We start from the raw sequence: 21,617 nt of genomic DNA on the forward strand, positions 1-21,617 counted from the left end.
TGATAGAGCAATAATTGAGAATAACAGGCCTATCCTCTCCTCTAGCTTTAGGCTCTGATCCTCACAATAAAATTAAAGTTAATCAGTCCTTTAAGACATAGTATAACCACAGGCTCTCTTTCAGATACACTAGACTAGAATAGTGATTTGATTTCTTAAAATCAAACTTTGTACTAATTTTCTAGCAATTTAGATACTATGGCATCTGTTTTTTGTTTGTTTTTTGTTTTTGAGATGGAGTTGCACTCTGTCGCCCAGGCTGGAGTGTAGTGGCGCAAACTCGGCTCACTGCAACCTCTGCCTCCCAGGTTTAAGTAATTCTCCCATCTCAACCTCCCAAGTAGCTGGAATTACAGCCACCATGCCACTATGCTCAGGTAATTTTTGTCTTTTAGGAGAGATGGAGTTTCATCACATTGGCCAGGCTGATCTCGAACCTCTGCCGTCAAGCGATCCACCTGTCCTGGCCTCCCAAAGTGCTAGGATTACAGGGGTGATCCACTGCTCCTGGCCCACATCTGTTTTATTTATTTATTTATTTATTTATTTATTTTTAATTTTTTTAAATTTATTTATTATTATTATACTTTAAGTTGTAGGGTACATGTGCATAACGTGCAGGTTTGTTACATATGTATACTTGTGCCATGTTGCTGTGCTGCACCCATCAACTCGTCATTTACATCAGGTATAACTCCCAGTGCAATCCCTCCCCCCGCCCCCCTCCCCATGATAGGCCCCGGTGTGTGATGTTCCCCTTTCTGAGTCCAAGTGATCTCATTGTTCAGTTCCCACCTATGAGTGAGAACATGCGGTGTTTGGTTTTCTGTTCTTGTGATAGTTTGCTAAGAATGATGGTTTCCAGCTGCATCCATGTCTCTACAAAGGACACAAACTCATCCTTTTTTATGGCTGCATAGTATTCCATGGTGTATATGTGCCACATTTTCTTAATCCAATCTGTCACTGATGGACATTTGGGTTGATTCCAAGTCTTTGCTATTGTGAATAGTGCTGCAATAAACATACGTGTGCATGTGTCTTTATAGCAGCATAATTTATAATCCTTTGGGTATATACCCAGTAATGGGATGGCTGGGTCATATGGTACATCTAGTTCTAGATCCTTGAGGAATCGCCATACTGTTTTCTATAATGGTTGAACTAGTTTACAATCCCACCAACAGTGTAAAAGTGTTCCTATTTCTCCACATCCTCTCCAGCACCTGTTGTTTCCTGACTTTTTAATGATCGCCATTCTAACTGGTGTGAGATGGTATCTCATTGTGGTTTTGATTTGCATTTCTCTGATGGCCAGCCTTAAATTGTTAGACCTAATACCATAAAAATCCTAGAGGAAAACCTAGGTAGTACCATTCAGGACATAGGCATGGGCAAAGACTTCATGTCTAAAACACCAAAAGCAACGGCAGCAAAAGCCAAAATTGACAAATGGGATCTCATTAAACTAAAGAGCTTCTGCACAGCAAAAGAAACTACCATCAGAGTGAACAGGCAACCTACAGAATGGGAGAAAATTTTTGCAATCTACTCATCTGACAAAGGGCTAATATCCAGAACCTACAAAGAACTCAAACAAATTTACAAGAAAAAAACAAACCACCCCATCAAAAAGTGGGCAAAGGATATGAACAGACATTTCTCAAAAGAAGACATTCATACAGCCAACAGACACATGAAAAAATGCTCATCATCACTGGCCATCAGAGAAATGCACATCTGTTTTAATATTAATAGCTAACGTTTACTTAGCATTTACTGTGGTCTCTATTCTGAATCAAATACCTTATATATATTACCTTATTTAATACCCTAAAAAATAATTTTCCCACTTAGCTAACTGATAGACCCAATAATCCAACCTGAGGTTATAATGGCACCCAGGGTCCTATTCACTGTATGACCCTACCATAGTCCTAGGTAACTCATATACATTTACTCTTTTCCTAGGGAGTAAAGAAAGACATTATTTGCCATTAAACTGTAAGCTCAAAGTGATCCGAAGACATCAAACCGAAAGAGACCTGGGATCTTACCTAGTTTTATTCATCATTGTGTTGTCAATACAGCAACTTTCTAATAGTTGTGAAATGAAGGAAGGTTGAAGGAAAAGATTGCTCAGCTATAAGTTGGAAAAGGCAAGACTCACATTCATTTTCCTAAGTACTATAGGATAGAATTGAAATTCATATAGTAACAAATTTCAGATAACACACAGGTAAATTTTATAGTAGCCAGTTTTTCCATTACACAGATGTAAGAATTGGTTTCTAATTATTTTAAAGCTCTGGAAAGCAGTAGAGATGACACATCAGTGAGAGATTACTTAAGAACTGGCAGTTTGATCATTTCTAAAAATATGAAATTTCATATAATTGTTATATTAGTGAACTCTCTGAGCCACAATGTAAATTTTTGTCATATATTGACCTCTCTTTTCACCTTACATATTCAGCTTGATCATATGCACTGACCATATTCACTTTTTAAAGTCAAATACTCATAGGATCTAGTGATATATAAGCACTTAAAATTCAATCAAAGTATCTTCTAAGCACAATACATTAACATTTAAATGATTCTGGTCACATATATTTCTTTGATATATATTTCATAGCCATTAGCAATGAAAAAGCAAAAAGCTTCTTGTTTAAATGAGTATTCCATTTCAGAAAGGGTAAGTTTGGTATTGCTTTCTTCAACTCATTCTAACTTTTATCAAACACTAGTAGACTTCCATAATGGTCTGACTATCCCTTATTCAAGTAAATTTAAAAATTTACGGCTCATCACCTGTATGATACTCAAAAATATCAAGGAAAAGCAGCCATAGTACCTACCTTGGTTAGGTGAATGACTCCTTTAGAAGTGACTGAACAACCCATGAAGCCTACATATTGAAGCTCAGGACAGTGTTCAGCAAATGCTTTCACCGACTGATCTGTCACCTAGGGAAAAGACATTGATGAAGTTATTCAAGGTGATAGTCCAGTGAACTCAAGGATTTGGCTCCTGAAAATCCCTCAGCCCCACCTTTCATCATTACTATTTCCTGCCCTGTTAGATTGTTTGAATCAGCATACAAACATGCTATAATATTCCTGTATTTTAAAAGTCATCTCTTGACCCTACATCCACTTCTCATCACCCCATGTTTTTATACTTCTTCAGAGATGTTGACACTGGCTACCTCCACTTCTTTACTTTCTCTCCTCCCTCTGTGTGTATACACACACACACACACACACACACACACACACACACACACACACACACATATTTGTTTGCTTGGCTTTTGGGTTTTTTGCTTTGTTTTGTTTTGTTTTGTTTTGTTTTGACAGAGACTCACGTGTTGCCCAGGATGGAGTGCAGTGGCACAATCTTGACTCACTGCAACCTCCGCCTCCCAGGTTCAACTGATTCTCCTGCCTCAGCCTCCCCAGTAGCTGGGACTACAGGCATGCATCACCACGTCCAGCTAGTTGTTGTTGTTGTTGTTGTTGTTTTGTTTTTTTGTATTTTTAGTGGAGACAGCATTTCACCATGTTGGCCAGGCTGGTCTCAAACTCCTGACCTTAAGTGGTCCAGCCTCCTTGGCCTCCCAAAGTGCTGGAATTACAGGGGTAAGCAATCACACCCAACTAATATATATATATTTTTTATTGACATTTAATTCACATACCATAAAATTCACCCTTTCAAAGAGTACAGTTCAGTATATTCGCAAGGTTATGCACCATTACCAATATCTAATTACAGAACATGTTCACCACCCCACAAAGACCCCATGCCCATTAACGGTCATTCCCCTATTTCCCACTGCCTCCAAGCCTGGCAATCTGGATTTTCCTATTCTGAACACTTCATATAAAAAGAACTACACAATTTGTGACCATTTGTGACTGGCTTCTTTCACCAAGCATAATGTTTTCAAGGTTCATCCATGTCATAATATGTGTCAGAATTTCCTTACTTTTCAAGGCTGAAAAATATTCCATTGTATGGATATACTACATTTTTATGGGTTGAATTATGTCTCCTTAAGATTCATATTTTGAAATCTTAAACCTCAGTACCTCAGAATGTGATCTTATTTGGAAACAGGGCAGCTATAGTTGTAAATAGTTAAGTTAGAATGAAGTTGTACTGGAGTGGAGTGGGCTCCCAATTCAACATAACTGGTGGAGCAGACATGCACACACAGGGAGAATGCCATGTGATGACTAGAGTTATGCTGCACAAGCCAAGGCACACTTGATTGCCAAAAAGACTGCCAGAAGTTAGGCAAGAGGCCTGGAACAGATCCTTTCCCAGCACTTTAGAAGAAACATGGCCCTGCCAACACTTTGATCTTGGACTTCCAGGCTCTAGAACTGTGACACCATAAATTTCTATTGTTTAAGCCACTCAGTGTGTGGTACTTTGTTCTAACAGCCCCAGCAAGCTAATATACACATTTTCCACTCTCTTTTGATCTCACAGTAATCAAGTTTTTGTCCCTCTCATTCATTGTCACCATCCTATCAATTAAATGGTCAATCTGAATTATCCCAGCATTTTAGCAGCATCTGACACAACTGATGATTCTTCTGGAAACAATTCATTCATTTGCTTCTTGTATCAACTATCATGGCTTTCCTCCTTCCTTACTATTGGCTCTTGGTCACTTGGTTGAGCCTACCTCATCTCAGTCCTCAGCTCATTATTTTTCTTTTCCGTCTTACTTCATTCCCTAGGTGATCAGATCTAATTGCACGGCTCCTAAATAACTCTCCTAGTCCCTCTCTGTATCTCACCACACTTTGATTTTCTTCGTAACACTTATCACTACTGATCACATTACACACTTACTCACATATTGGTTTGTCAGTCTTCCCCTCTCAAAATAACTCTTCTCTCCCTCTCCCTTAGAATAACCAACCATTCTGATTTGCCTCGGACAGTCTCATAAGACTGAAAAGTCTTATGACCCAGAAAACCACTTAGTTCCCCATTGGCACCTAGAATAATCCCTGGCACTTAGTAGAAAATATTGAAATAAATAAATGCATTTTCTCCTTCTTTTCATGTACTCCATCATACCTTTTACTTCTACTTTATTTTTAGACAAAGGGTATATTTGTATCATTTTAATATACTGATTTTTTAAATGTCATTGTACTAGTGGCTTTATTTTCTGATATAGTTCATGTGTCTTATGAAGTCTTTCTTTAAAGAAGTGGTAGGAGGCACATTTTTACACCAGTGACTCAGCTTTGATCTGTACCATGGTTAATTTTCTATATCAACTTGACTATGTCATGGGGTGCCCAAATATTTGGTTAAACATTCTGGGTATTCCTGTGAGAGAGTTTCTGAATGATATTAACAGCTGAATCAGTAGACTGAGTGAAGCAGACTGCCTTCTTCAATGGAGAGAAACTTCATCTAGTCTGTCAAAGGCCTGAACAGAACAAAAAGTCAGTGTAAGGGAGAACTGGTGCTCTCTCTGCCTGACTATCTTCCAAGCAGGAGATCAGTCTTCTCCTGCCTTTGATTCAGACATGCACTGGAACTTTCACCATTGGTTCTCCCAGTTCTCAGGTCTTCAAACTTGGACTGAAATTTACACCATCAGTTTTTGTACTTCTCAGGCCTTCAGACTTGGACTGAGACTATATACCACTGGCTCTCCTGGGACTCTAGACTGCCAAATGGAGATCTTGGAACTTCTCAGTCTCTATAATCATGTAAGCCAATTCCTTACAACAATGTCTAGAAAGATATATAGACAGACATACAGACAATCTCCTAATGGTTCTGTTTCTATGGAGAATCATGACTAATAACTTGAATATTACAATCCCAAGTTTTATTATATGAAAAACTTAGAGCTGAAAGGAGTGGGGCCCAAGGAACTGTATTTTCAACAAGCCCCCAAGTGACTCTTAAGCATGTGAAAACTTGAGGCCCCAGTGCTTCAAAGAAGTTAACACTGACAGTGTTTTGTATTTCTAAGTAGCCCTGCTCTAAATGAATGGCAGAATAAAATTCCTCTTTTATCTCTCCCACCTCCAAAAAATTTCCATTTATAAAATTAGCTTCCTGTAATTGTGCTTAAATTTTATTCATGGTTTCCCAAAGATGCAGCTTATAAAAGAAAGTCCAAATATTCTCCATCATATGCTTAATTTCAGATTCACTTTCTTCACAGTCAAGAGGAAATTGATAAATTTAACATCTTTGTTAGTTTTTCAAACAATAGCAACTTACATCTCTTTGGCATTAGCTTTTAGTATGGGTGACTCTTTTTGTATCTTCCTTATCTATGCTGAACAGATATTGGAAAAAAGAGGTATGTGAGTAGCATTAATGCTAAAACAATCATAAGAACATTTTCCTAAAATAATGAAACCAACAGCATCTATGGTACATGTGATAAAAGATTAATTCTCCCCTCAAAAGTAAAGTATGCTTAAGCATATTAAGACTAAGGGTGCCATTGATAAATTAAAAATAGGCTTTCCTGACACTTAGTATTCAAAAGGCATTATGTTAACAAAGAATTTTTAAGGCACTCAAATTGCTGGAAGCTTCAATGAAACTCAATCACTATTAAAAACAAAAAGGGTAACAGAGGTTAAGTACATGGTCAGTTGGTTAAACATCCTGCTCAATTTCAGTCTAACATTCAGTTTTTCCTATATCCATCTTCGAGGAGAGGAGAGGAACTCGGATGAGGATTAAGGACACTAGAAAACTCAGGTCCAAGAGGCCAGAGCATTCAGAGAGAAAAAGTGGGGTTTAAAAATGTGCTTCTTGGGTCTTTCTCTTTCAGCTCAAGCAATCAGAATAAGACAGCTCAGAGGAGCCTCTAACATCAACAGACCCCTGGAAAGCAAGACAAGAGTGTGTCAAGAGGATACAGAAACACTCTTATTAGGCTTGGGTATGTTTTAGGAGACTAACACAAGGGCCTTGAAGATTTGGGTAGCATCCAGCTCCACTCCCCAAGGATAGAAGATCAGTTAGGGACTTGTCGCAGAAGGTCAGGCAGAAACAGACTATAGACTACAGGAAGCAGGTACTGGTGGGTGTCAGCTTCTCTGGGACCCTGGAGCCTCACTGTCTAGCTTCAAATCCCAACTGGACCAGTTACTAGCTATATGATTTTGAACAAGTCATTTCTCCTCTCTATACACTTTGTTCATTCTATAATAGGGAGAAAATTATAGTACCTACCTCACAAGGTAAAATGTAAGGGTAAAATAAGATAATGCATGTGAAATATTTTGAACAATGCATGGCACATTATAATTGTTCAATAGATTTTAGCTATTATCATAATCACTCCAGGTTTCCCTTTCTTCTGTATTCCAATTCTTAGCCAGGACTAAAGGGTTGAAATGTGTAAGAGAATATTCAAAAAGATCATATTTAAAGCATTCTAGTTTCTTGTCCTGGTTATCACAAGAGATCCTGATCATAATTTGGGGGTTTTCAGTTATAACCTAAACTATGGGATGGCTGTAAGGGAGACATAGGTCAAAGTCTGTTACTGACTCCCTATGGTAGAAAGAATCCCATTTTGTCAAGGCTCTTAACTGAGTTTCACATAAGTATCACCAAAGATTTCTAATTTAATTTGTTGGGTACAACTCTGCATCAATTTTATTTTAAAAGCTCCCCAGGAGATTCTAATGAACAAATTCTAATGCTTTCCATTCAAAGTGTGGTTCTCATATCAGCAGCATTGACATCACTTTGGAGCTTGTTAAAAACGCAAAATCTGTAGATTGCTTTTAGCAGTATCATCATTTTCACAATATTAATTCTACTCATCTATGAGCATGGGATGTGCTTGCATTTAGTTCCCATTAAAATACCACCATCACTCTTCACAAAACTAGAAAAAATAATCCTAAAATTCACATGCAACCAAAAAAAGAGCACACATAGCCAAAGCAAGACTAAGCAAAAAACAAAAACAAAAACAAAAAACAAATCCGGGGGCATCACATCATAAGTTCAAACTATACTGTAAGACCACAGTCACCAAAACAGCATGGTACTGGTATAAAAATAGGCATATAGACCAATGGAACAGAATAGAGAACCCAGAAATAAACTCAAACACTTACAGCCAACTTATCTTAGACAAAGCCAACAAAAACATAAAGTGAGAAAAGGACACCCTGTTCAATAAATGGTGCTGGGATAATTGGCAAGCCACCTGTAGGAGAATGAAACTGGATCCTCATCTCTCACCTTATACAAAAATCAACTCAAGATGGATCAAGGATTTAAATCTAAGACCTGAAACTATAAAAATTCTAGAAGATAACATCAGAAAGACCTTTACACTGGCTTAGGCAAAGACTTCATGACCAAGAACCCAAAAGCAAACGCAACAAAAACAAAGATAAATAGGTGGGGCTTAATTAAACTAAAGAGTTTCTGCACAGCAAAAGGAAGAGTCAGCAGAATAAACAGACAACCCAAACAGTGGGAGAAAATCTTCACAATCTATGCATCTGACAAAGGACTAATATCCAGAATCTAGAGGCAACTCAAACAAATCAACAAGAAAAAAACAAACAATTCCATCAAAAAGTGGGCTAAGGTCATGAATAGAAGATTCTCAAAAGAAGATATTCAAATGGCCAATAAATATATGAAAAAAATGTTTAACATCACTAATGATCAGGGAAATGTAAATCAAAACCACAATGCGATACCACCTTAGCCCTTCAAGAATGGCCATAATAAAAAAATCAAAAAGTAATAGATGTTGGTGTGGATGTGGTTAAAAGGGAACACTTCTACGCTGCTAGTAGGAATGTAAACTAGTAAAACCACTATGGAAAACAGTGTGGAGATTCCTTTAAAAGCAGAATTATCATTTGATCCAGCAATCCCACTACTTGGTATCTACCCAGAGGAAAAGAAGTCATTATATGAAAAAGATACTTGCACACGCATGTTTATGGCAACACAATTCACAATTGCAAAAATATGAAACCAGCCCAAATGCCTATCAATCAACAAGGGGATAAAGACATTGTGGTATATACACACAACAGAATATTACTCAGCCATAAAAATGAATGAATTAATGGTATTCACAGCAACCTGGATGGGACTGGAGATTATTATTCTAAGTGAAGTAACTAAGGAATGGAAAACCAAACATCATATGTTCTCACTCATAAGTGGGAGCTAAGCTATGAGGATGTAAAGGCATAAGAATGATACAATGGACTTTGGGGACTCAGAGGAAAGGGCAGGAGCTGGGTAAGGGATAAAATACTACAAATTGGGTTCAGTGTATACTGCTCAGGTGATGGGTGCACCACGATCTCACAAATCATCACTAAAGAACCCACTCATATAACTAAATACCACCCGTTCCCCAGAAACCTAAGGCAATAGTTTAAAATAATAATAATAATAATAAAAAGCTAAATCTAAAGGCATAAGAACTTTACAGTGGACTTTGGGGACTTTGGGGGAAGGGTGGGAGGGGGCGAAGGATAAAAGATTACAAATAGGGTGCAGTGTATACTGCTCAGGTGATAGGTGCACCAAAATCTCACAAATCGCTGTTAAAGAACTTACAAATTTACCAAATACCACCTGTACCTCAATAACTTAACACAAATTTTTTTTTTTTTTAAAGCAAAATAGTAGGCGCTGACACAGACCTATTGAATCTTAATCAGCATTTTAGCAAAATCCTAGGGCGATTCTTATACACCTTAAAGTTTGAGAAATACTGTTCAAGTACCAGAACCATGCTATTTTGGTTACTGTAGCCTTGTAGTATAGTTTGAAGTCAGGTAGCGTGATGCCTCCAGTTTTGTTCTTTTGGCTTAGGATTATCTTGGCAATGCAGGCTCTTTTTTGGTTCCATATGAACCTTAAAGTAGTTTTTTCCAAATCTGTGAAGAAAGTCATGGGTAGCTTAATGGGGATGGCATTGAATCTATAAATTACCTTGGGCAGTATGGCCATTTTCACGATATTGATTCTTCCTATCCATGAGCATGGAATATTCTTCCATTTGTTTGTGTCCTGTTATTTCCTTGAACAGTGGTTTTTAGATCTCCTTGAACAGGTCCTTCACATCCCTTGTAAGTTGGATTCCTAGGTATTTTATTCTCTTTGAAGCAATTGTGAATGGGAGCTCACTGATATTGGCTCTCTGTTTGTCTGTTATTGGTGTATAAGAATGCTTGTGATTTTTGCACACTGACTTTGTATCCTGAGACTTTGCTGAAGTTGCTTATCAGCTGAAGGATATTTTGGACTGAGATAATGGGGTTTTCTAAATATACAATCATGTCATCTGCAAAGAGGGACAATTTGACTTCCTCTTTTCCTAACTGAATACCATTTATTTCCTTCTCCTGCCTGATTGCCCTGGACAGAACTTCCAACACTATGTTGAATAGGAGTGGTGAGAGAGGGCATCCCTGTCTTGTGCCAGTTTTCAAAGGGAATGCTTCCAGTTTTTGCCCCTTCAGTATAATATTGGCTGTGGGTTTGTCATAAATAGGTCTTACTATTTTGAGATACGTTCCATCAGTACCGAATTTATTGCGAGTTTTTAGCATGAAGGGCTGCTGAATTTTGTCAAGGCCTTTTCTGCATCTATTGAGATAATCATGTGGTTTTGTCTTTGGTTCTGTTGATATGCTGGATTACGTTTATTCCTTCAGAAATAATACTGCACCTCTCCAGCCATCTGATCTTTGACAAACCTGAGAAAAACAAGAAATGGGGAAAGGATTCCCTATTTAATAAATGGTGCTGGAAAAATTGGCTAGCCATATGTAGAAAGCTGAAACTGGATCCCTTCCTCACATCTTATACAAAAATTAATTCAAGATGGATTAGAGACGTAAATGTTAGACCTACAACCATAAAAACCCTAGAAGAAAACCTAGGCAATACCATTCAGGACATAGGCATGGGCAAGGACTTCATGTCTAAAACACCAAAAGCAATGGCAACAAAAGCAAAATTGACAAATGGGATCTAATTAAACTAAAGAACTTCTGCACAGCAAAAGAAACTACCATCAGAGTGAATAGGCAACCTACACAATGGGAGAAAATTTTTGCAATCTACTCATCTGACAAAGGGCTAATATCCAGAACCTACAAAGAACTCAAACAAATTTACAAGAAAAATACAAACAACCCCATCAAAAAGTGGGTGAAGGATGTTTACAGACACTTCTCAAAAGAAGACATTTATGCAGCCAACAGACACATGAAAAAATGCTCATCACTCACCATCAGAGAAATGCAAATCAAAACCACAATGAGATACCATCTCACACCAGTTAGAATGGCGATCATTAAAAAGTCAGGAAACAACAGGTGCTGGAGAGGATGTGGAGAAATAGGAACACTTTTACACTGTTGGTGGGACTGTAAACTAGTTCAACCATTGTGGAAGACAGTGTGGCGATTCCTCAAGGATCTAGAACTAGAAATACCATTTGATTCAGCCATCCCATGACTGGGTATGTACCCAAAGGATTATAAATCATGCTGCTATAAAGACACATGCACACGTGTGTTTACTGTGGCACTATTCACAACAGCAAAGACTTGGAACCAACCCAAATGTCCATCAGTGACAGACTAGATTAAGAAACTATGGCACATATACACCATGGAATACTATGTAGCCATAAAAAAGGGTAAGTTCATGTCCTTTGTAGGGCCATGGACGCAGCTGGAAACCATCATTCTCAGCAAACTATCGCAAGAACAGACAACCAAACACTGCATGTTCTCACTCATAAGTGGGAATTGATCAATGAGAACACTTGGACACAGGAAGGAGAACATCACACACCGGGGCCTGTCGTGGGGTGGGGTGGGGGAGGGATAGCATTAGGAGATATACCTAATGTAAATGACGAGTTAATGGGTGCAGCACACCAACATGGCACAAGTATGCATATGTAACAAACCTGCACGTTGTGCACATGTACCCTAGAACTTAAAGTATAATAATAATACAAAAAATACTATTCAAGTGATAAAGAACTACATCATCTTCTTGGGGTGAGATGAAGCAAAAACTACATGGCTGTGTCATAATCCAAGCACTATGCATAATTTTTTAAACAGCTTTACTGAGGTACAATTTATATACCATAAAATCCATCCATTTTGAGTATAATTCATCAATTTTTAATAAGTTTATACAGTTATATAATCATCACCACAATCCAGTTTTGAACACTTTCATAACACCAACCCGAAAAATTCCCTCCATATTCTATGCTCATATACAGTTAATCACAGCTCTCACCCACAGGCAACTACTGATCTGCTTCCTATCTGTATACTTTTACCTTTTCTGGAAACTTCATATAAATAGAATCGTGTCATAAGTAGTCTCTTGTCTCTAGCTTCTTTCACTAATGTAATGTTTTTGAGGTTTATCCATGTTAGTCCATGTATCAGTAGTTGTGGAAGTGGCACCACTCATCATTAGTGATGATGAGGCACCACCGTAGTGATCCACTAGCAAAATTTGTGCTTTCTGTTCCCATGACCTTACATTCTGCTGGTCTAGAGATCTTAGTTCCAGAGGGAATGCTGCCACCAGGAGACACAACAACGATTCCATTAAACAGAAAGTTAAAATTGCCATCTGTTCACTTTGGGCTCCTCCTACCTTCAAGTCAACAGGCTAAGAAAGGAGTTACAGTGTTGGCTGGGGTGACTGACAGGACTCTCAAGATGAAATCAGTTTACTACTCCATAAAGGAGATAGGAACACAGGAGATCCATACAGGATACAGGAATGCATGGAATACAGGAGATCCATTAGGGCTTCTCTTAGTATTACCATGCCCTGTGATTAAGGTCAATGGGAAACTACAACAGTCCAATCCAGGTAGAACTACAAATGGTCCAGACTCCACAGCGATGAAGGTTTGGTTCACTCTACCAGGAAAAAAAACGACAGCGTGCTGAGGTACTTGTTGGAGGCAAAGGGAATACAGAATAGGTAGTAGAAGAAGGTAGTCATCAATACCAGCTGCGACCACGTGACCAGTGACAGAAACAAGGGCTGTAACTGTCATGAGTATTTCCTCCTTCTTTTGTTAAAAAAATGTTTGTGAATGTATACACTTGTACTAAGAAAATATCTTCATTTAATTTCCTTTTCCTTCATCATGTGACAAATAAGATTTATTGACTTCACATCAGCATTTAAGTATTGTTAACTTTATGTAATAGTATTTTGGGTTGGGGACTGTTGCATTTCCGGTTGTACAAAGGGTAGTTGCATTACGTTAGACGTAATTATGACCTTATTATTGTCTTTATTTGAAGATTATGTATGATCTCAGGAGACGTGTATGGGTTCAAGTTGGCAAGGGGTGGAATTGTGATGATTAATACTGAGTGTCAACTTGATTGAATTGATGGATACAAAGTTTTGATGGTGTGTTTGGGAGGGTGCTGGCAAAGGAGATTAACATTTGAGTCAGTGGGCTGGGGAAGGCAGACCCACCCTTACTCTGATGGGCACCATCTAATCAGCAGCCAGTGAATATAAAGCAGGCAGAAAAACGTGAAGAGGCAAAACAGGCCTACCGTCCCAGAGTACATCTTTCTCCCATACTGGATGCTACCTACCCTCAAACATCGGACTCCAAGTTCTTCAGTTTTGAGACTCAGACTGGCTCTCCTTGCTCCTCAGCTTGCAGACAGCCTATTGTGGGACCTTGTGATTGTGTAAGTTAATACTTAATAAACTCCTATATATATATATATACAAAATTATAAAATATATTTTAATTAATATATTTTAATATATATTTATACTTTTATTATAAATATAAAATTAATAATATATATATACTATTAGTTCTGTCCCTCTAGGGATCGCTGACTAATACAGCAGTTTATTCATTTTATTACTGAGTAGAATTCCACTGTATGGATACACTATATCTTGTGTATCTATTCACCAGTTGATAAATATTTGAACTGTTTCCAATTTGGGGCTTTGACAAATAATGCTGCTGTGATCATTCACACATAAGTATTGTATGGATATATATTTTCATTTCTCTTGAGTAAATATCTAGGAGTAGAACTGGTGAGTCACACAAATGTATGTTTAATTTTTCACCCATTTTAAAAATTGGGTCATTTGTCTTATTAAGTTGCAGGAGTTCTTTATATATTCTGAATAAACACTCTTATCAGATATTATGTTTCACAATTGTTTTCTTGCACTCTATGCCTTGTCTTTAATTTTCTTAATGGTGTTCTTAGCTCTGACATTTAGGTCTATGATGTTTTCAGAGTTCATCTTTGTTTATGGTATGAAATAAAGGTAAATGTTCATCTTTTGCCTATGTATATCCAATTTTGCCAGCACCATTTGTTGAAAAGACAATACACTATAGAGGAATTTTAAAGCTCCTGCCTGGAACACCTTGAAGAATCATACATACTCACAGGCTATGGGAAAACCAGGCCATAGGTGAGAATTAGTACGCAGACAGAAATGTGACTCAGGATTTGGAAAGAAGCATCAGAAAATTAGGGAAGAATGAGACCAGCTTGCAAAGCAGATTTTGATCTTTCAGTCAGTCAATGCTGTGATAGAGACAAAGAGAAAGCTAACCCTCAGATTCAACATGATTCACATGGCAGAGGTAAAGAACGATCTTCTCCTTAAGTTGGCATTCTAAAAGCCAAGCTACACTTTCATAACTGTATGAAACGGAAGTAGGCATGTTTAGTGTTACACCATGAAAAGCACTGGTGATAAGGAATGTCTGTTGTAGAGTCAAAAGGACCATTAAAGGTCTGCATAATATCAACATACATCAAGAGCCTAGTAAAGCTTCAGGTTAGAAATCTTCAGCTTCTAAACCTAAGGCAAATGAAAACCAGAGACCCAGGGTGCAAAAGGGAAAAGGACAATGTTGGTTCTCATAAGCTCTTGAGGGCTGCACTCAATCAGAAATATTTTGAGGGTGGATTCCTGTGAGATCAAATGTAGGAACAAAAGAGAAGCCCCTGCAGGAGGCAGAAATAATAGGCTTAGAAAAATGCAGAGTTGGGGGACAACAGCCACTGTTGCAGAAATGGCCATATATAACTAAGAAACTCTTGGCTAGAAGAAGAATAAAGAGATGACAGGCAGTACAGGGTCACCAATTTTGCTTGGAGAGTTATTGTTTATAAATGTGATTTGGGACTGTGGATTACTCTACTTCTAAACCTGGAGATTCAGTCTCTAGATGGCTCACACTCAGCAAAGGTTTGGGGTACTAGTTGCCACAGGGTTGAAGAGAGAATAGACAATAAAAATAGCTACATTTACTAAGGCCTTAATGTGTGCCCAGCTAAGTCCTCTCTATCCATCATCTGAGAGCCTCATAATAGTATTGAGAGGCATAACTATCCCCACTTCATAGACTGACTTCCTCCTCCAAATCAAACCACTAGCAGGTGGCAAAACTGGGTTTTAAACATTGGCCTTTTAGGCTTTAACACCTGTGCTTTGTATGTTATACCAATTAGGATATGATTCCTTTCATGGAACTAATCTCACTCAAATACAAGAGCAAATCCAAGGCCTTCCTTTAACCTCCAGAGAAGTAGAGTGGCAGATATCAAGGCACAATGGGTCTACTTTCTAGGGAATTTTCTGAGAGAAGTGTTACCACTTGATTGCTGTTTTCATCTCCTGCAGATAGAATCGGTATGGTACGGATGCTATGAGTCTTGTATATCCTGAGAAATGCTCCAAAAGATGGAAGCATAGTAGAGGGTTAGGGGAATCTAATTCAGAGGTATGGAAGAAGCTGCATTAGTAGTAGTAAATTATAAAACCATAAAAGTAGTAACTGGAATCCAAGGAAGCAGTTTTATCTAGAAAGGATTAAAATTAACAAAGAAAAAAAAAAGGACAGGGAAAGCTTTTCTATAAATTCCAAGATTCTAAATAAAGAGATGCAATGTAGTCTTATTTTAAGAATTGAAGTTTTCTTGGACTATAGGAAGACAGATCTATCTTTAACAGAATAAGATTGATTCAATGAGAGAATTCTGTAATGTGTGCTGAAAGATATTTTGGGAATAAATGCTAGCATATCTGGGATGAAAAGGAATTTGGTGTACTAATTCTAGAAAGGTAGAACAATCTTTGGACATTTTCATACTGCCAGCATTATAGAGTTATTCTGTGTAACCTACATGCACGTACCAAACAATATAACAGTATTTCTTGACCTTAATTAGAAACTAAAAAATTTTCCTAGACTTCACCCCAGACTACTAATTCGGATCCTGAAAATACACACTTCTAATCCTTCTCTTAATGATTCTTATAGAATCAATCCAGAAAGTCTCATGACTAAATCTAGTAACGATGGCTAACTGGGCCCATCATTATACTAGTACTGTAGATGGCCTGGAATATACATTGTGGTTATCTCTTTGCCCATTTCTACTGCCCCCACCATGGCCAAAGATATGTCATTCTTTTCCGGGATATTTGGAATAACCTACACAATGGACCTCCTTCTGCCATTCTTGATGCCACCAATCTATTTTCCACTCATCAAGCCAGAGTGATCTTTTAAGAAGCACAAATCATCAGATCATGTCAGTCTGTTATTCAAAATCCTTCAGTGGTACTCTGAAAATAAAATCCAAACTCCTTTTATAACTTATAAGGCCCTGCATGATATGATCCTATCTCATCTAACTCATTTCATCCCACTATCCCCTCTCCTTGATCACTTTGTGATGATTTCTCCATTTATCCTGTTCACTACTCTATCCCTAGAGGTTGGTACAGTGTCCCATGTAGCTCCAGAAATTAAAATGAATGAATGAAGCACCATTCTGATGCATGCCAATGGCTTGCTGGTTCAATACTAGAGGTTGGTACAGTGTCCCATGTAGCTCCAGAAATTAAAATGAATGAATGAAGCACCATTCTGATGTATGCCAATGGCTTGCTGGTTCAATACTAAAGAAATATATTTTTTGATGCCAAGAAAAACAGAACTACTGATTTTATTGGTTTCATGTGGCACACAGAAGTAGTGGCTAAGAATTAGATAAATGGCTTCACAAAGCTAAGGAGAGAATTTTCAAAAAAATCAATAGCAATACTTTGCTTCTTCAATATGTCTGAAGTGAACTGAAAAACCAATATGGGATTAGCTGGGCATAGTGGCACATGCCTGTAGTCCCAGCTACTTGGGATGCTGAGGCAGTAGAATCACTTGAGCCCAGAGGTTGAGGCTGCAGTGAGCTAGGATCATACTGCTGCACTCCAGCCTGGGTGACAGAGTGAGACCCTGTCTAAAAAAAAACGAACAGGCCAAGCAGGGTGGCTCACGTCTGTAATCCCAGCACTTTGGGAGGCCAAGGTGGGCAGATCATTTGAGGTCAGGAGTTTGAAACCAAACTGGCCAAGATGATGAAACCCCATCTCTACTAAAAATACAAAAACTTAGCTGGGCGTAGTGGCAAGCTTCTGTAATCCCAGCTACTGGGGAGGCTGAGGCAGGAGAAACACTTGATCCTGGGAAGTGGAGGTTGCAGTGAGCAGAGATCATGCCATTGCACTCCAGCCTGGGTGACAGAGCGACACTCTGTCTCAAACAAACAAAACACAAAACAAACAAATAAAAACAAAAAGCAAACAAACAAATTCAATGACAACATGGAAGAATTTACCAGGGGTGAACAACTAATCTTACTTGAGACCTCAGGACCAATTCAAGACCTTCTTTCCACCCTCAATGAAAAACAGCAAAACAGAGACCCACAGCATAGCAAGGCTAATTTGTGGGTCATTTTCCAGGAGAAATACCAATCGGTGATTAATTTTTTCATCTCTTGCAGGCCGAGTGGTCAGTGGGCTCATAAGGTACCCTCATCTTCTGAAGGCAAAATAAAGCCAGCATAAAGTAATCTCCTCAGACTAGGCTCTGCTTTGACTAAGCTTATGTAGGAAGGGGAAATTATTTCCATGTGTTCCAGTTCAGTGAGATTTACCAGTCTAGAAGAGTCATATAGATTCTGGGTAGGAGCCTTGGGATAGTTTGGTTGTCTGACTATCCCCTCTGCCACATAGTGGGTGGTAAGAAAAGACAGCAATGGTGGGCATTGGGACAGGTTACTGGTTTAGGGAAGCATAAGAGAATTTACTCCAATCCTGGACAGCTATCCCAGTCCTCTGAGTCAAAACTATCTTTGAAATAATAAAGTCACATTTATAGTGTGTCTAGTGAAGACTTTATTTCACTTAGGTATACTCAGTCTCCTAAATCCCTTTAATTCAACAAATATACAAGTACCTACTATATGCACAACACTTCATGTTAAGTGCTGATGCTGTATGAAGATGAGGTACAGTCTCTGCCTTCAAGAGTAGAGGTAATAGGCTGGGATGTGAACAGGCCTAGCTCTCACAACTACCAGTGAGATCTCTGGGAATATTTTAATCTGTAGATTACATCCCAGTTCAGTTTCCCAAGGACTTCTGACTAGATCCAAAAGCAAGTTTGAAGAGAGAACAAGATTATGGGAGACCGAATGCCAGCAGAATGGTTGCGACATTATATGGAAGGAGTCTATTTTATTAGTAATATAGAAACATACGAGCTTAATGTACTTCAATATCCCCTTGAGTTCCAACAGATTGCAGGTCCATGACGGATGGAGTCATTCATTAAGGGCTTTAAGGGCAGGGTAATTAAGAGAAAGCTACACTTCAAAGTCCAGCAGGTATACACAAGACCAACTAAAGGGATCCCTTGGCCTTAAGGAGGCTGGCCAGGAGGCTGTGGATGCAACAAGCCCCATGTACCCAGAAGATGATAGCATATCACACCCCAGGGCACCTTAGTTAGGCCTAGCCACATGCCAATATCAGTTAACATCCATATCTGATGCTCTACAGAATACATGAAGTACTGTGATGACAGAAATATCAAATGAAAGAAATTTATTTAAATTCCCAATAAATATAAATTATACTTATTAGAAGCCTTAAAAATGGAATGCAAGAAAATTTTTCCATTTGTTTACTCAACTCTTCAAAACCCATGTGAAAATTATTTTTTATCTTTAACTTCCTTTGCTTTTATGTATTTATATCTTTTACAGGGTACAGTATATACACCTACTATTAATGCTCCAGGAAACCTTCTTATTTGAAACAGTAATACAAAAACAGAAAACACATTGGCATTTGTCACATAAAAAGAAACAGCTAAATATGGTGACAGAATACTTGGTATGGATTCACTTTATAAATCATTTCAGTAAGACTCATCACTGTGCTCTTCATTTAATAAAAACTTCATATCTAGTAAATTTTTAAAAGACACCTAAAAGCAGATTATTTAAAGTATTTTTCTTTTAAACCACAGACAACAATATTTACTGAGTATGTGTTATGTGCCAAGTGATTTGCTATATACAATGATTAAGAAAGGCAGAATACCTTCTTGGAGCTTACAATCTAGTAAGAAGGGCACATGTTAAACATCTATTTCAAGTGTGATCATTAAATATTAATATGGTCATTTGCATTAGTCAATGAATTGTGACTTTTTAATTTTTTACTTATTTTGGGGGAACAGGGCCTCACTCTGTCACCCAGGCTGAAATGCAGTGGTGTGATCATGGCTCACTGCAGCCTTCACTTCCCAGGCTCCAGTAATCCTCCCACCTCAGCCTTTCCAGTAGCTTGGACCACAGGCATGCACCACCATGCCAGGCTAATATTCTTTTTTCGTATTTTTTGTAGAGATAGGGCTTCACCATGTTGCCCAGGCTGGTTTTGAACTCCTAAGCTCAAGCAATCCACCTGCCTCAGCCTCCCGAAGTTTTGGGATTACAGGTGTGAGCCACTGCACCCAGCCGAACTGTTACTTTTTATATATGCCATAATTCCATGTGTGATTAATGTGGAAAGGAGCCAAACACACGACTAAAAATTACAATAAATCAGTACAAAATATTTTTCTCAAATATTTTATGTTGTGATTATATGACTGATATTTCAGTAAAGAGCTATAACAAATATTACTCTTTAAATATTGCTTTTAGAAATCATGAGAAAAGAAAATTTAAGAACTTATATGTACTCATATAACTTTGACATTGTTTTTCTTAGAGACAGTGTCACACTGTGTTACCCAGGCTGCAGTACAGTAGTGCGATCATACCTTACTATAGGAGGCAGAGCAAGATGGCTGAGTAGTACCTGCCTCCAATTATCCTCCCTGCAGAAACACCAAACTGAACCACTATCCACATAAAAAAGCACTTCTGTAAGAACCAAAACTCAGGTGAGCGATCACAATAACTGGTTTTAACTTCGTATCATTGCAAGAGGCACTAAAGACAATTGAAAAGACCTTCTTGAATTGCCAACACCACCCCTCTGCCATCCCCTGGCAGCAGCCACATGGCACAGGGAGAGAATCTGTGCGCTTTGGGAAGGGACAGTGCAGTGACTCTGTGACCTTGCATCGGAACTCAGTGCTTCCCCGTCAGAGCGGAAAGCAACACCAGGCACAACTATGCTGGCGCCTATAGAGGAAGCATTTATACCAGCCCTAGCCAGAGGGGAATTCCCATCCCAGCAGTCAAAACCTGAGTTTTGGCAAGCCTCCCACTGTGGGCTGAAGTGCTCTGGGGTTCTAAATAAACTTGAAAGGCAGTCTATGCCACAAAGACTGCAATTCCTAAGCAAGTCCTGTGCTGGGCTCACAGCCAGTGAACCCGAAGGGCACATGACTCAGGGAGACACCAGCTGTGTGGGATTGGGGGCGGGGGTGGGGGGCAAGGGAACGCTTATACCACCCCTTCCTCAACCCTAGGCAGCACAGCTTGCAGCTCCAGGACAGACTCCTTCCTTCTGCTTGAAGAGAGGGAAGAGTAAAGAGGACTCTGTCTTGCAATTTGAGTACCAGCTCAACCACAGTGTGGTAGAGCAGCAGGCAGAGTCCTGAGGCCTGCATTCCGGGACCTAGCTCCTGGATCACATTTCTAGATACACCCTCAACCAGAAAAGAACCTGCCATCTTGAAGAGAAGGACCTCAGCCTGGAAGGACTCATCATCTGCTGACTAAAAAGAGCCCCTGGGGCCTGAATAATCAGAAGCAGTACCCAGGCACTACTTGCCATGGGCCTTGGGTGCGACTTAAGTGCTGGCTTCACGTGTGTCTCAGAGCATTCCTAGCTGTTGTGGCTATAGGGAAAAAGCTCCTTCTGCTGGAGAAAAGCAGACATTAAAGAGGATTTTATCTTGCAGCTTAGGTACCAGTTAGGCCACAGCTGGGTCGAGCAACAAGTGGTCTATTGGCATCCCTGATTCCAGGCGTTAGCTCTTGGATGGCATTTCTATAACTACCCTGAGCCAGAGAGAAGCCAACTGCCCTGAAGGTGAGTCCCAGGCCTGGCAGCACTCATCACAAACTGACTAAAGAGCCCTTGGTCCTTGAATGAACATCAGTGGTAGCCAGGCAGTACTCCCTGTGGGCCTGTGGGCCTGGTGGCCGTGAAAGAGACTCCTCTCCTTATGGAAA

The 21,617-nt window shown here is 39.0% G+C and overlaps 1 protein-coding gene across 2 annotated transcripts in view; it reads right to left on the minus strand.

The window, feature by feature from the left end:
• Positions 1-21,617, minus strand: part of FBXL17 (F-box and leucine rich repeat protein 17) — a 546,079-nt gene that overhangs the window by 363,745 nt on the left and 160,717 nt on the right. For both annotated transcript variants that reach the window (XM_065545845.1, XM_005557482.4), the window contains one exon: positions 2,862-2,969. In XM_065545845.1, the coding sequence (XP_065401917.1) occupies positions 2,862-2,969 (108 nt within the window). The remainder of the gene's footprint in view (positions 1-2,861; positions 2,970-21,617) is intronic.

This window comes from Macaca fascicularis, chromosome 6 (assembly GCF_037993035.2).
Source record: "Macaca fascicularis isolate 582-1 chromosome 6, T2T-MFA8v1.1".
Classification (NCBI taxonomy): domain Eukaryota; kingdom Metazoa; phylum Chordata; class Mammalia; order Primates; family Cercopithecidae; genus Macaca; species Macaca fascicularis.